Here is a 16222-nt window from a genome sequence, read left to right as displayed (position 1 = left end):
AGGGTGGGAAACTGATGGGTGGGGATCGGGCGTTGTGGACAGCGACTCCTACAGGTCGGTTGGTGCGCCTGCGCAGTAGAATCAGGAAGTGTCGGGGGCAGCGTGAGCCTCCCACGCGTTACTCCTCGCCACTGAGAGATCGAGCTGCGCAGGTGAAAAGATGCGACTGCTGTTACCTCAAGTACCGGAGGGGACTTGTGCTATGTATGACTTAGTCCACATTGCAGCCGGCTTGTGGGAGGCAAGAAACAGCGTTCGTGACAGGGGAGGGTTGAATTGGATGATACGAAATTGGGATGGGAGAAAATATAGAAAAAATGGGAGAAAAAGTGGATAAAAAAAAAGAAAGTGGGTAGTGATTCACATTCCTTTAAAGCTTTGGGTAGGGTGTTCCTTTGGGTAGTGTTGTTACCTAACCTTAACCCTAACATTAACCTTAACCCTAATCTTAACCCTAACCTTACCCCTAACCCTAACACTAAGCATAACCCACTTCGAAAGAGGGCCATTGCCAAAGCATAACCACTTTGAAGCAGAGAATATGTACAAGGCGGAAGAGACCCTTCGGCGCTAAACCAATCAGAGAGGGTCTTCGCTGTACGCGGCTAGCCAATCAGAGAGCGCCTTCGCAAACATAGGCTACGGGGAAAAAACAATACTGTACTTCCGCCAGCTGTTAGCGCTAATCCGGCTTGTATCAGATAACGTTCATTTTTGCTAGAGCAGTTTTATTGTGCTTTGACAACACTGTCGTTTAAAAATGATTAAAGCAATTCTGATATTTAACAATCACGGAAAACCACGACTTATCAGATTCTACCAATATTTTGTAAGTACCGTATGTTGATGTGACGATCATGATCATGAACCCACCGACGTTAGCTAGCAGCTCGCAAACGTAGCTAACAGTTGAATGAATGAATGAATGAAAACTTTATTTAACAGATTGCAGAATGGGTACAATACAGTACGGCTCAATACATACAATTGTTAAGGGGATGCAGACCTGAGAAAGACGTTTGTCTTGTTTCCATCAGGGTCCCCCATTTTCAATTCATATAGACATATATGACATACATGACATACAGATAGTCAGTACTGCTACATCTATACATTTATGACATACCAGATTTGCAAATACAGTACTGTTTGTGATACAGAAGGAGTCAAGAAAAGGGAGTATATACATTTGACGTAGAAACTGTACATTGGAGGAGGTTGGGTGGGGGGGGTTGGGTACATTGGGATATTGACAACCATACTGGGTAATTTACATTGGAGGTGGTTGGGGGGGGGGGGGGCACACTGTATATACAAGTAACACTGTACATGTTGACTCCCTGTCACCTTTAATGACATACAATGCCAGCGGGTTCTTCTGCCCGATCAATGTTCTCTCGCTTCACCATCGTGTTATGGTCGTCGCCTCCACTCTTTGTCAATGCATTCGAGACAACATTGACCTAGTTTAGGTTAACTAGCTAACTCAATGCCCTAACATTGGGACCATTGGGCTTGATTGATCGATTGATTGAAAACTTTATTAACAGATTGCAGAATGGGTACAATACAGTACAGCTCAATACACACAATTGTTAAGGGGATGCAGACCAGAGAAATACTTTCGTCTAGTTTACATCATTTACAACTGTACACTGTACAACTGTACAAACAAAACTGTACATTGGAATATTGACAAGACCATACTTGGGTCATTTACTGTACATTGGAGGGGGTTGTGTTAGGACATTTACAGGGGCCAGTTTCGAATTGCAGTCTCCCGTAGGTGTTTTTTGAGAGTGTTTTTGAAAGTGGGTAGTGATTCACATTCCTTTACAGCTTTGGGTAGGGCGTTCCACATTGATGTGGCATACCGGTAATTGCTAAACGTGTTTAGTCCCTTGTTTTAGCCGAATCTGGGTTTAACATGATTTGTGGAGCTCCCTCTGTACTGGTGTTGTGATCGTGGTAGGGAAACTGTACATTGGAGGTGGGGGGGTTGGGTAGGCAGGGTCGGGTCACGGTGTATTTGTGTACGTATGTATTATGTATATGCTGAAGCCAGACACCCATACAGTAGCTGCCTGGCCATTTCGGTAAGGGCCCCCACATTATACGCATTTGGCTGTGTTCCGCCTTATCTGTCTGTTTTCACGGGCAGTCGGGCACATCATGGTATATTATCTCCCTGTGGTGAAATAAAGGGTTAATAATGTATGTATATGTGGCCACACCTTTGGAAGGACCAAGGACTGAAATGCTAATTGGATGGTGGTGGGCCAAATAATTCGAATTTAGAATAAGTTTCTCTAAGACATATACCGGTATATCCAATAAATAGCTCTGGATGTTTGATAATGCCTTGTAATTAAGCAAGTTATTTCAAAAACATTCATTAAAAATGTAATCAAAATAGACCAAACAGAATCACTGCCCAAGTTATTGTGGAAGGGCAGACGTGTCCCTCCAAGGGAACCTATACCCTTTGACCTACGGCGTGCAGGACTGCCGCCTATGGACTATGCACAGCAGATTGAGAGTCTGGGACTCTCCAGCAGGGGCGTTTTGTTGGACGCATGATGTGCAGGTAGCGCAGTGGGTTTGCACGGTTTCATGCTTTTCACATCATTGTCATGTTGTAGGCAAAACTACCTTTGACTCTACTTTCTAAACCAATCTGTGCATGTGTGCATATCTTTTTTGGAGAGAAAGCACTTGCACGGACATGTTGTCGGACGTCGTGTGGATTCACCCAGACACTGTCCCTGGAGTCTTCTGAAACCCAATTGCATGCATCCCTCCCTAAACATAATACATATTTTTTTATTTGTATACAAACAGTTAAAGAGACTCCAATCACTGCATTGGGAAACCTAAGTCAATGAGAACTGAAATCCGAGGCCCAAAATAATATAAATAAGCTACTTTGTTCTTGTGTACTTAGCTAGGGTTTATCCATTCAATACTAAGCTACCTGCTCTATAGCTTCCCAATAAGTATTGAGGAGCCATACCTACTAGACAATACATTCATCGTTCAATTGTTGATTTACATTTTTTTTTGCCATCCAGGCTGAGGATCTGCAGCAGCAGATTATCCGTGAGACATTCCATCTTGTGTCCAAGAGGGACGACAATGTCTGTAACTTCCTGGAGGGGGGAAGGCAAGTATTCCCAAGAGTTGAGTTGAAATGTTAAGAAAGTAAATGAAAGAAAATTTAAATGTAAAATTCCCATTCTCTGAGGAAGGATGGTGGGGATACATTGTCCTGTGTCCCACAGCCTTGATATTATCTTCATTTCATTTCAAACCTTTATTTAAACTCGAAAGGCAACTGAGGTTTCCCTCATTTACAATCACGATACAGAAGTAGCAAAAAAAGGCATATGAAATCATAACAATAAGACAACAAGGTGAGACAAAAGTTAAGGATAACAAATCAATTAAAACACATACAACTTGACTAACAAAGGTTGGAGATCAAGGTTTTAAATTCTGCAACAGGGGAGAATCTCAAGCTTTAAGGACTGTTGGAGTTCATTCCATGAGCTAGAGGCATCATAGCGAAATGCAGATTTACCCTGTTCATTCAGACTAACTTTCTTTGCTCAGGGTTTGTAAATAGGTCAATCGTTAGTGGCAAGCAAAGTTGCCCAAATAAGCAAGTGTTCACCGTTTGCATATAGCATATGACATTTTGTCTGAATGATCGATGGGGGTTGTTGATGTTGTTCTCACTGTTGATCACAAGTAGGCTAGACACAGATAGATGTATTTTACAAGTCCATTCTTAATGTTGTTATGTTGTGTTTGCAGTCTTATCGGTGGCTCGGACTACAAGCTGATATACAGGCATTATGCAACACTTTACTTTGTCTTCTGTGTGGACTCGTCAGAGAGTGAACTTGGTATTCTTGATCTGATACAGGTGAGCTGCTATCTATTGCCTTACATTTAGCTTTTGTTGCAACCAGTGATGATATTGGTAAAAAAAATAAAAAGAAAGAAAGGCCTACATAACAGCTGTGCAGAGTATAGTTCATGTTCTTGGTTGAGTTGATGACTTGCTCGAGTGTCACATGTTATCGATAACCATTGAACTCACCTGTGGTGGCATGGTTTTATTGTTGATATGCCTTTATCAGTGCAGAGATTATAAAGCTAATCTTACATAAACTGTAGGGCTGGGCAATCTATATTGACTTTACTTACCTTTACTTACTTCTTAATTACTTTTTATTTACATTTTTTTTTACTTTCTTTTTTACTACACACTCAGGGGCTCTTTCAGAAATAAGCATTTCATATAAAGTATTCTGTATTTTGTTGTGACATATAATAATTTAAACAAACTTAAAACTTGAAACCTCACAAAATTGCTAAATGTTTACACCCGTTTAAACACTAAGGTGAGGGAGAGGGGGTATTTTTTATTTCAACATTTGGAGTGTGACTGAATGATGGACAAATAGTTTCAATTAGGGGTGGAACGTTTAAGAAAACTCACAGTTTGGTTCATATCATGTTTTTTGGTTTGGTACGGTTTATGTGTGGCGGGGGGGGGGGGGGGGGATACCATCGCCAATTCCCATAGTATTTGGTAAAAATAAATGTTTAGAAGTCCCAACCCTGCAAAACATTACATTTGATGTGTTTCTGATTGTCTAATTATTTCACAGAATACTCTGTATGCCTGGGAATTGACCTATCTCAAACCCTGCCCTCGTTGCTTGATCCTCCAATCACTACTGTTGCTTTCGCAATAGCTGTGATTCCGATTATCAAGAAAAGAGGGCGGAGCTCTAGTTAATTCGTCAGTTTGGTCTTCGACGACCAAGACTTTAGTTTGTAAATTTGTAGATTTAAAGAGGTCAAATTTGGTCGGCTAGGTGGTGTAGTGGGCAAGGCGCTCGCCATCAACGCTGGGGATGCTGGGTTCGAGTCCAGCTCTCGGCGTTGCTATCAGCTTGGCTACTAACACAATTGGCAGTGTTAGGGGTTGGAAAGCTGATGGGTGGGTCCTGGGCGTTGTGGACAGCGACCCCTACAGTTTGGTCGGGGCGCCTGCACAGCGAGGGTAGGATCTGGAGGGAGGTAGTGTGACCTTCCACACGTTACACTCTCCCGGTGAGAATCTGCGCGGCCAGGCTGGCTGCCGGCTGGCTGCACATGTGTCGGAGGAAAGCATGTGACAGTCTCCGGCCTCCCGGACCAACAGTAGGGGGGAGTGCGCAACAACCAGGAAGGGGGTTGGGAATTGGCATAACGACTAACAGTGGGATGGGAGAAAAAATCGGAAAAAGGAGGGGGAAAAAGATTTAAAAAAAAAATTAAAAATTTAATAAAATAGGTCAAATTTACAGATTTGTCGATTAACTTAAATCAACTGCTCGATGAGTTGACAAATCCTATTACTTGTTATTATTAGTCAACTGAACTAAGAGTGTCTTGAGTTGAGGACAACCCTAGAATTTTACAAGAGGGGAAAGTTAACCTTTATAACATATTTCCTTCTAGGTGTTTGTGGAAACCCTGGATAAATGCTTTGAAAATGTCTGTGAATTGGACCTCATATTCCACATGGATAAGGTGAGATTAATATAATGTGTAGAACTGTTATTTAACAGGATGTCATTTAGTTTGATGTGTTTTAATTTGACAGTTAACGTTGTAGAATTTGGTAACAGTTGAGACGATAAGATTGCCCCCCTCACCAATGAAAGCCGTAGGGTATTGGTATTGGTGGATTCTACATGGGTCGCCGTGTGTTTCTTTGTCACATGCGCAATATCTCTGAAACTACTGGTTTCAGACAGTTCTGACAAACCTTGGATAAATGATCCAGAATTTACAAAGTTACACTGACTCGCCACAGGGGGGCAATATAGCCGTTGGTTAGAATTGATTGATTGATTGAAAACTTTATTAACAGATTGCAGAATGGGTACAATACAGTACAGCTCAATACACACAATTGTTAAGGGGATGCAGACCAGAGAAAGACTTTCGTCTTGTTTACATCAGGGTCCCCCATTTTCAATTCATCAGGACATATATGACATACATGACATACAGATAGTCAGTACTGCTACATCTATACATTTATGACATACCAGATTTGCAAATACAGTACTGTTTGTGATACAAAAGGAGTCAAGAAAAGGGAGTATATACATTTGACGTAGAAACTGTACATTGGAGGAGGTTGGGTGGGGTTGTGTGGGGGGGGGGGGGGGGGGGGTTGGGTACATTGGGATATTGACAACCATACTGGGTAATTTACATTGGAGGTGGTTGGGGGGGGGGGGGGGGGGAACACCGTATAAACAAGCAAAACTGTACATTGGGGGGGGGGGGACACTGTACAAACAAGCAAAATTGTACATTGGACTATTGACAACCATACTAGGTAAATGACTGTACATTGGAGGGGGTTGGGTTAGGACATTTACAGGGGCCAGTTTTGAATTGCAGTCTCCCGTAGGTGTCCCTTGAGATTGGTTTTGAAAGTGGGTAGTGATCCACATTCCTTTACAGCTTTGGGTAGGGCGTTCCACATTGAGATGGCATAATTGCGAAACGTGTTTAGTCCCTTATTTGAGCCGAATCTGGGTTTAACATGATTTGTGGAGCTCCCTCTGGTGTTGTGATCGTGGTATTCACTGACCTTTGGGAAGTATTTTGACATGTACATGGGTACCTTGGTCGTGTAGTGTATCTTGTAGACCAGGCCCATTGCAAGTTGCTGTACTCTGTCGTCTACTCTAAGCCATCCTAGGTTGTCAAAGTGGGCAGGGGTGAGGTGGGTTCTAGGAGTAAGGTCAAGCAGTAGTCTGACCAGTTTGTTTTGAGATGTTTGTAATTTAGTTTTTAGCGCCTTTGAGGTGCTTTGGTACCATGAGGTGCAAGCATAGTCGTAGTACCCTTGAATGAGTGCTCCTGCCAGAGTCTTCATGGTATTCCTGTTTACCAGAGAGGAGATCCGGTACAAGAATCGAGTTCTTTGGTTGACTTTTTTTATTACATTGGATGCCATTTTGTCACAGGAGAGATTAGCCTCTAGGATGGAACCCAGGTAGGTAATTTCATCTTTCCTTGTGACAATATTGTCACCCACTGTAACTGAGAAGCCGTCGGTCTTGCTGAGTTTGTTATTTGAACCGAAGAGAATGGACTCCGTTTTGCCCATGTGTAATGATAGTTTGTTATCAGCGAGCCATATGCAGATTCTGCCTAGTTCCGAGCTGAGGGTTTTTTCAACCTGTAACTTGTTCTTGTCAGAGACCAGCAGGGCTGAGTCGTCCGCAAACAGGAACAAGTTGCAGTCACAAGCTGACGACATGTCATTTGCATAAATTAGGAACAGTAGCGGACCTAGTATGCTTCCTTGTGGAACACCACAGCTCACTGTAAGGGGGGGGGGGATAGGGTACCGTTTACCTCCACCATCTGTTCCCTCCCCTCAAGGTAGGATTGCATCCAGCTCACTGATAGACTATCAAAACCAATTGCTTTTAGCTTGTCAGTCAGAATGGAGTGATTGACAGTGTCGAAGGCCTTTTGTAGGTCCAGCATGACCATGCCGCAGTATTTGCCCGCGTCCACCTCTTGTTTGATGTGGTCATTCAAATAGAGAAGGCATGTGTCAGTTGATGGGATGCTTGGAGTTCACTGCTCGTGCTTTTGGTAAGCTTAGACTGACTTTTACGAAACTCAGAGCATTTTTTGTCTCTGGTTTTCATAGCGGCCAGTATTTCAGCGCGATTTGAATAAGCATATCTGCTGTCTTCTTTGAGGTTCCTTCATGACACTTTCTACATTATACAATTCGTTCTTTTAGATCTTTTGAGAGATTAAGTCACATAGTGGACATTTGAATTGTTGATGATTTGCCCAAAGGAGTTGCTGCAACATTTGTGGGGGACAACATGTTAATTTATTGTAGTTTAAAAAAAAGAAAAATTCACAGTGCATTTGGGTCTTGAAATGTAGGCCCTATTGAAGTGTTTTTCCAATGTATTCTACTAATTCAATCCACATAAACATTAATTGTAAATATCCAGTTAATTTAACCAGTAAATAACCATGGAATGGCATTTACTGTAGGCCTCACCTAATTGAAAGAATTTCCACAGTTGGCTAAATATTGCTATTTGATTCCACATATTTATGCATTTCCTGTAAAAACAGGAAGCTAGGGAGGGACTTGTCGTGGATATTGATTGGTGTTTACAGTAGCCAACAGCGATGAATGTGCATTACGGTCGACCCATTGGCTAGCAAGCTAATGTTAGCAACAGTATGCTACATTAGTAAAGTTAGTTAGCATAAAGATATGAACTACATTGGACTAAAGGGTGTTGCCAACAGATTGCCAGTGCCACGTGTTATATAGGCCTGTTCTTAAACTGTATTTAGGAGCATAATTCAAGTCACTCGCCTTTACTAGATCTCTGTTTGTGCTCCATTTGAAAGCAGAAGATGATTGTGATGAGAGCGGGAATGTTACTCGACAGAGCTCAGGCAATGGCTGGAAAAGGTTGTACTGTGTTTGGCTCCGTAGCAGCATTGTGTCAGAGGGGTAGATGCAGAGCCATCTTGATTCAATTTCCCCAGTAGGAAATTGGTATCGTGTGGCGTTGTGGGATTTGGGAAAAGAGTTCTTTGAATTCACTGTAATCCACAGGAAAAAAAAGAAATTCCCTGAAGTTCTAACGTGGGAATCGCCCTCCCAGAGAGATTACCTTCAATATAAGCACAGAATTGTAACACTCACTGGCCGCCAGAGCTATAAGATTTCTTTATTTAAGCTGAATATTCACAGTATGGGCATGTTGCATAACCTATACCTGTATAAAACAAACCTTAAAGCTGGATGTGCTTTGACCAGAGGTGACTCGGTTAATTTGACATACAGTCACGGATGCAAAAATGCTGTCATTCACAAGATTAGATTTTGTATTATGTAACTTTGTTATAACTGATGATATGAGGGACGTGGCCATTATTGAAGAGAAACGGCCAGGTTGCTGAAGCAGGAAGAGGTAATGGTTTCATGAAGTCACTGTTTCGACTGCATTCCCCGGCAACTAGGAGCATTTTGAGGAACTTGGTGCGTTTCCATCGGAGGGAGCAGGGTCTCCGGGGAAGCGCTGACCTAGCGTGTGTGTATATAGATAGATAGATCCATCTTCAATCAATATCTGAAATGAAAGGGAAAAAAACACCAACCTCCTTACTGTATTATACTATCATGCACTCTTCCTACTATACTAATATGTCTTTACTACTATGCACTCAACACTGCAGAACCCAAGTTTCAGCACTGTTTGATGAACATTGTTACTCAGCTGTAAGAGTTGTACCCTTCCTGCTGACTTGTCGTACAGAACTTGTATGTCGATTTGGATAAAAGCGTCAGCTAAATGACAAAATGTAAATATGTGTGTGTGTGTATATATATTATATATATATATATAAAAGGGAATGAGAGAATCAGGAAATGCACACATCAAACCTAACGTTGTTAGCACTGTTGCACATTCCTGTGCAATGCAAGGACCAATATATGCAGGGAACATTGGTCTGTTCATTTAACTGATCACTAGTATCTGAAAATTGTCCATTGTGTATATAGTACAGTTAACTATTATTGAGACACTGGAATGCCTTATTGAGACCTTTTTCATACATCAGCAGACTAGTTTAACTAATCTTTGTGGATCTTTAGACTGCGGCGTAAACCACCATGACAATTTATTACCAAAACAGAGTCAAATCTGTTATCTAAAATAGATGCAAAATCACTGTATTTTGTACTGGAAAAAAACGAATAACGTCATTGTTATACCGTCAAAAACAAGAAATATGTTGTCAAATCATATTGGGACCCTATCGTCCTGCCCTAAATTCTGTCATATGTATCTAATCTGCCACACAATATACTATAATATAATTATTTAATTTGCAAATATCAGCTAAATGCCCCCATATAAATAAAAAGAAATAACGTATTTGTTTTGGTGACGTTGTGCACTGCAGGTAGCCATGGAGATGGCTGCTTCCCCTGCCGGTGGATGTAGATAGTTGTATGATCGTGGCGAGGGAGTGGTGTCCCAAAGTTTACAGCCCCCCCTTCCCTCTACAGCTGTGGGTGTGACTTCATAGGAGTAGAGTCCTCTGCTCTCTTCTAGGCTCCTTTGCATTAGTCGTGCACCACGCCCTCTTGACCTCTCCTCTCATTTTCCCCTGGGAGGGAATCCCCACTGCCATCTTAAATAGTTTCCCCCCCCCATCACTCGAACTCAAGTGAACTCCGTAATCAACCCTTCCAAGGGCTGATTGTTGTTTCCTGAACCAATGGCTGAACAAACAATATGCAAGTGTTAAATAAACCAAACAATATCAAGATAATTATAATCATCCTATGTTGAAAATCGTTGCTGTGTAGTTACTGCACCTTACCCCTGTAGAGCTTTAGAATTCCCTGTTGTCGGGATGAAGGCAGGTGCGTTCCATTTAAATTCCCTGCTCCCCCGTACCCTGCCCTGCAAGCGGCCACTCGCGCACAGTATGTGACGTATTACAAAGTGCCGAGGGGACGGTGAAGGATGGCAAAGGACTAATGAAACGCAGCCCTAGTTTAGTTCTAAACTGCATAGCGTAACTAGTTTGCATGGGCTTCCAGCATCGTCGTCCCCCATGTAGCAACCATGTAGGTGGCTCATCGTCACCATTTACTCCAGGCAGCTGCAATGTAAAAATTATTCTTCAGTACCTTTTCTATTAAAACATTTGAACAGTTCCAGTGTATTCTTAAATGTGCTTGAATAATACAATAAATGATATAAAAACACTCCCATGTACTCTATTCTCGTGTGAAGTGACAACACTGGGTGGGCCAGGTTTCCCCTGTAAGTCATCATGTGTACATTTGAAGTCTGTCTTGCTGTTCCCACTGTAGGTCCACTACATTCTACAGGAGGTGGTGATGGGCGGCATGGTTCTGGAGACCAACATGAACGAGATCGTCGCCCAGGTTGAGCTGCAGAACCGCATGGAAAAATCGGAGGTCAGACATTCTTCTGTCCACTCTTTGATTTTTGTCATCATCTGTTTATTACAGTCCCCCATAGATCTCTTTATGACCTTTTTATATCGTTGGAATAAAGATAAGATGGTCCTTTATTAATCCCCTTGGGGAAATTCGGGTGTCAAGTCAGCATGGGGGGGGGGGGGGGGGGGTACAGAGCTTCACAGTCCAGTATCTATATACACTATAGATATTAAAATATAAATACAAATACAATATAATATAAAAAAGTACAAAATACAAGAGAGTCCAGAAGGGGTTTCACATTGTGTTTTGTTCTTCTTGCCAGGGGGGGCTCTCCGCAGCACCAGCCCGAGCAGTCTCTGCTGTGAAGAACATGAATCTCCCGGAGATGCCCCGCACCATCAACATAGGAGACATCAATATCAAAGTCCCCAGCCTCTCCCCCTTCTGACCCGAGAGGGTGGACCGCTCCCATCGTGGCTGTAGCCCCTTTCGTGACTGTGATGCACGCCAACAGGGTTTGGACGAGTGAATCCATAGTCACTTGCTAGTCCATAGCAAACCAACCTAGATTTACCGTGAAGAATGGGTTCTGCCCGAACCGTTCATTATACAAGTATCACAGAGAAATTTCAAAGGTACTCACAGTTGCACGAAGGGTTTCGGACAGAGATACGTGATGGTTTGAAAGCTTGGTGTTGCTAATAAACATTTAAAATAATTTTTATAAACGTGTAAACATCACAGAGGCAGCGTTGCATCAAAATGGCTTCGTCTCCTTCTGCATTTGTGACATGCCTGCGCTGTGATTGCTGGGCACACCAGGCATGTCACAAATGCAGAAGAAGAGCGCAGGCATGTCACAAACCAGTTCTTCATGGTAAATCTAGGTTGGTTTGCTATGGACTAGCAAGTGACTGGATTCACTCGTCCAAACCCTGTTGGCGTGCATCAGTCACGAAAGGGGCTAATCGTGGCTGCTGCCTGGGGGGGGGGGCGGGGGGTGACGTGCTGCTGACGTGTCGCTGACATGTCTGTCCTCCCATGGCTCTTCTCCTCCCATGGCTCTTCTCCTCCCATGGCTCTTCTCCTCCCATGGCTCTTCTCCCCCATGTCTGCTGAGTAGCAATGTCTTTTTGTATTTACCACGGAGCCGTGACATTTCCGCCTAATCCCATATTTTTTATACGCATGTCAGACGGGTTTTTCGTTTTTATTTTTGAGTTCTACTGTATGCAAGTTACAGATTACTCCAGTTTTGTGATTTGCACAACGTTATGAGGTTTTATGCTACGAAGCGTAAAAAGTGTAATAGTGACAAAATTGCTGTGTTTCTTTTTTTCCCAATGTTTTCTTTTTCTCCGTACAGAGTTTGTCCGGTAATGAACACTGAACATGTTGGCCCTCGTTGTGTTTCTTTCCTGTAGAATTCCACAAAATATCCCAAAGGTTCATCGCTGGCTCTATCGCCTCTGCTTCAACAGTCCTCCCTTTGTTTGCGGGGTGATCTGTTGAAATCCTAAGACGTTACTGAAATCTGATTCTGTTGTAGGTGAGGTATTGCTTGATCGTAGTATGCTCTCGCACCGGCTCATATATTTCTTGGATCTGCTTTGTTGGAGCACCACTCCCCCGGCAAATTATTTTCAACAATTGTGCTAGTGAATTATTATTTAATTTGTTTTGTTCCATTTGTGACTTGTGTTTTTTTTTAATGCCATTGTGGTTTGTGAATGTCCTTGTGTTGATGGGTCCAAAATGTGGCGCTCAAGACGAATTTCGAAATGCTCTACAGCTCCAGTCATTTCTCAAATCTATTGTGAAATACTTTTGCCAACAGGGAAAGAAATCATCATGTGTTTGGAAACTGCTCTTGGTCTTTGAACTTTTTTTTCTCTCTCTCCATTCCCTTCGTGTTTATGTTAAGTTTTTGTGAATTACTGTATTGTAGTGGGCAGATGGAAGTAGAATTCAGATTGAATGTAATTGACACTGTCCTTGTTATCCTTTTAGGGAGTTTCCCTCCAAAATCCTAAATGGCTTTAAGGAGAAAATGAAAGCCAGTGTTTCCAACTGTCCCTGATAACTTTTGAGAACGATAAATAAAGAAGTCACTGTGACATTGGCTGTGTTTCTTTGTGTCGTGCACACATTCCCACACAATACAAATTTAAGATGGCAAAGTCTTTAGACATCTAACGTCAGCCTTCAGTCACAGGACTGTGGTCGGTTATGATCATGTGAAACTACTTTTAATTGCTGTCGAGCTGAACAAACACATTTTCGTTCCAATATTCATCATCTGTGGGGCGCGGTTCCTCCCATATAGTGTCTCCTGCTTCAACCACACAATGAGTTTACCAGTATGTTGATACAGGCACATTCTTTCATCCCCTCCTCCCACTAAATTCGGGGTAGGTTTTGTGGTAGTATTTCCCCCCCCCCTTTCCCTTCTGACATCTCTCGTTTAGGAAAATCTATGGTAGCCCCCACCTCCTTGGAGTATGTGTTTCACATCAGGCAGGCTGGCTCTGTTCAGCCCAGTCTTCTCAGCCGCACAGTGCTGCTGGCTCTGTTCAGCCCAGTGTTCTCAGCCACACATACTGCCTGCACAGTGCTGGCAGTGGACGTCCAGCTGCGGGAAGGTACGTAGCTTTTCATCATCTCCCTGTGTGCGTTCAATGTTCTGCATGAAGAAGAGTAGCATCCACATTCAGATCGTTTCATTTGTCATATCATATGCAACAAGTACATGCGGATTCTTACTCTTCGTTTGCTCCACAGCATAAAGGGATAAAAAGCAACAATTGACAGAATAAAAAAGCAGGTATTTATATAATATAAACTGTCCGCGGTATGTGCAATAACACAAGTACAAATAAGTACTAGACAAGTTAAAGATAATTGCACATTGTATTGATTCAATAGGGTGCAGTAAAGTGGCTGATCGTAATGCTTTTATTTTATAACGGCGCACGTTGTGTTTCCCTGCCGAGCAAAGCTGTTGATGAACATGTGATTTCCACACTAGCAGTTAACTACCATCTGTTTGGCAGAGTTAGTTCACACATCTGGTGGACTATTTCACGCTTCGTGTCGTGTCGAAGAGAAGCTTTCGGAAATTGTTCTCTAAAGTCTCAAAATTGTCCCGTACTTAAAAAATATATATAATAATTTACCATGTGTGTGCATGCTATACAAACATGTTTATTTATTTTTGCCATGTGTGCATGCTGTACAAACATGTTTATTTTATTTTGCCATGCGTGTGTGCATGCTGTACAAACATGTTTATTTATTTTTGCCATGTGTGTGTGCATGCTGTACAAACATGTTTATTTATTTTTGCCATGTGTGTACACGTGCATGCTATACAAACATGTTTATTTATTTTTGCCATGTGTGTGTGCATGCTGTACAAACATGTGTATTTATTTTTGCCGTGTGTGCATGCCTTACAAACATGTTTATTTATTTTTGCCATGTGTGTGTGCATGCTGTACAAACATGTTTATTTTTTTGCGGTGTGTGTTTGATACAATATGCAAACATGTTTTGTCTCATGATGACCACGCCGGCAGGTGTTGGACTACTTAACCCTGGGTGCAGTTATGTCAACATGGCCCCGTGGGCCCCTGTAAGAGGGAGAGGAGCCACGAGGGCCTGCCATCAAGTGTTGCAGGGAGAAAAGACGAGTTAGTATCATGTTGTACACAATGTACAGTATTCAAGTTCAAGGAGACACGACTTGGGGGAATTTGAGACAAAGGAAGAGTCCGAAATATACTTGGAACTCGGCAATACTTGCCAATGTATTTAATACATTGCACTCAAGTTTTGTTTTATTTGTCACATAATGTACATTACAGTTAAATGCTTGGTTCTGTATGAGCCCCCTGAGATTGTGCTTCATACAGTAAAAAGTAAAAATAATAAAGGCCAAACATTATACAAACTAAAACTACAAACTCACTGTACATTCATATATTGCCGTTATGATGCCTGTAGGCTATGTTGCAGAATAACTACAGTCAGCATGTTATTAAACCCAGCCTCCGTTGACTTTATTCGAGCGAAATGACGAGTATAGGCTAATGTGTCTAGACTGAGAAAGACAGACAATACTGCCCATACTTACTTACTCACCCATCAACTAGTGAGTTGATTGGGGTCTTGTGAGGGGGAGGGTGGTGAACAAAGGTGGTGGTGGAGGGAGGGGGTGTGGAATGATATATAAATGTATATTACACATGTATCAACTCTTGAAAACCAAAACACTTCCTTTTATTTATTCACACCAGAAGACACCCGAGGCAGCGAGCAGATGCACTTGCTTCTAATAACTCCCGACACTCGACTGAGTGAGTGAGTGAGTGAATGTGTTCTTCCATACTACCGCGATGCTGCAGTTATACTGACACCTAGTGGTGTCTGTTGACAGTCACCTATGGAGTGACAATAATTTGGCCATGACGACAAGGTTTCTCTCTTTAGCCTTTGGTGTGGTTTATTATTCACATTGCAAACATCAGTACACGAGACCTTCTCCTTGTGAGAGGCGACAGAGGAAGAGACAGAGGGGGAGGTAACATCTCCTTTTATACCTCTTACCTGGCGTCAGCTTCAATAGCTATGCCTATAGCGCCCTCTTGTGGAAACAGTTAGACAGTTACATGCAATCATACATAACATCTAACTTCAACACTCCCACTTATGGTTGTCTTGTATACTGTAAAACTTTTTCAAAAACATCTTTCCAAGAAAATAATACAGTTCAGAACATCAAAAAGGATATGGCAGTCAATATTACATAACAGGCAATATTTACACACCAAACATGACCTCTGCAAATCTTTTCAATTTCAGTTTGGAGACAGGCTTTGTCATAGCGTCTGCTACCATGTCGTCTGTACGACAATAAACAAGTGTCATCCTTTCTTCTCTGATGACAGATCTGATGAAGTGATATTTTATATCCACATGTTTACACCTCTGTCAGCACACAGGGTTTCTAGCAATTGCAATGGTTCCCTGGTTGTCTTCATAAACAACAGTTTTCTTATATACATAGGTATCCATTCCTTCGAGCAGTTCTAGAAAAATACATTCCTGTATTGTCATAGCTAGAGCCATGTATTCGGCTTCACAAGTTGACAGTGCCACTGT

The 16222-nt window shown here is 42.2% G+C and overlaps 2 protein-coding genes across 3 annotated transcripts in view; both read left to right on the top strand.

Annotated features, from left to right (window-relative positions):
- The first annotated feature begins 683 nt into the window (after window positions 1-683).
- Window positions 684-13176, top strand: ap3s2 (adaptor related protein complex 3 subunit sigma 2). The gene is made up of 6 exons (XM_084337157.1): window positions 684-829; window positions 3072-3163; window positions 3817-3928; window positions 5518-5589; window positions 10964-11071; window positions 11382-13176. Exons 1-6 carry the CDS (start codon window positions 761-763, stop codon window positions 11505-11507), a joined length of 579 nt encoding a protein of 192 aa, XP_084193283.1. The 5' UTR covers window positions 684-760; the 3' UTR covers window positions 11508-13176.
- A 435-nt stretch (window positions 13177-13611) lies between these two features.
- The window catches only part of LOC311247255 (aminopeptidase Ey-like), a 64643-nt gene continuing 62032 nt past the window's right edge, over window positions 13612-16222 (top strand). The window contains exons 1-2 of one of the 2 annotated variants that reach the window (XM_084337607.1): window positions 13615-13701; window positions 13841-13883. The gene's annotated coding sequence lies outside the window, so the exon portion shown is untranslated. Of the gene's footprint in view, window positions 13702-13840; window positions 13884-16222 lie in introns of both variants that reach the window. The other variant, XM_084337606.1, reaches the window with a different exon arrangement.

The sequence above is a fragment of the Notolepis coatsorum genome (assembly GCF_963971535.1).
Source record: "Notolepis coatsorum genome assembly, chromosome: 20".
In the NCBI taxonomy this organism is placed as follows: domain Eukaryota; kingdom Metazoa; phylum Chordata; class Actinopteri; order Aulopiformes; family Paralepididae; genus Notolepis; species Notolepis coatsorum.
Note: the sequence above shows the minus strand (reverse complement) of the source record. Positions and strands in the feature narration are given on the sequence as shown.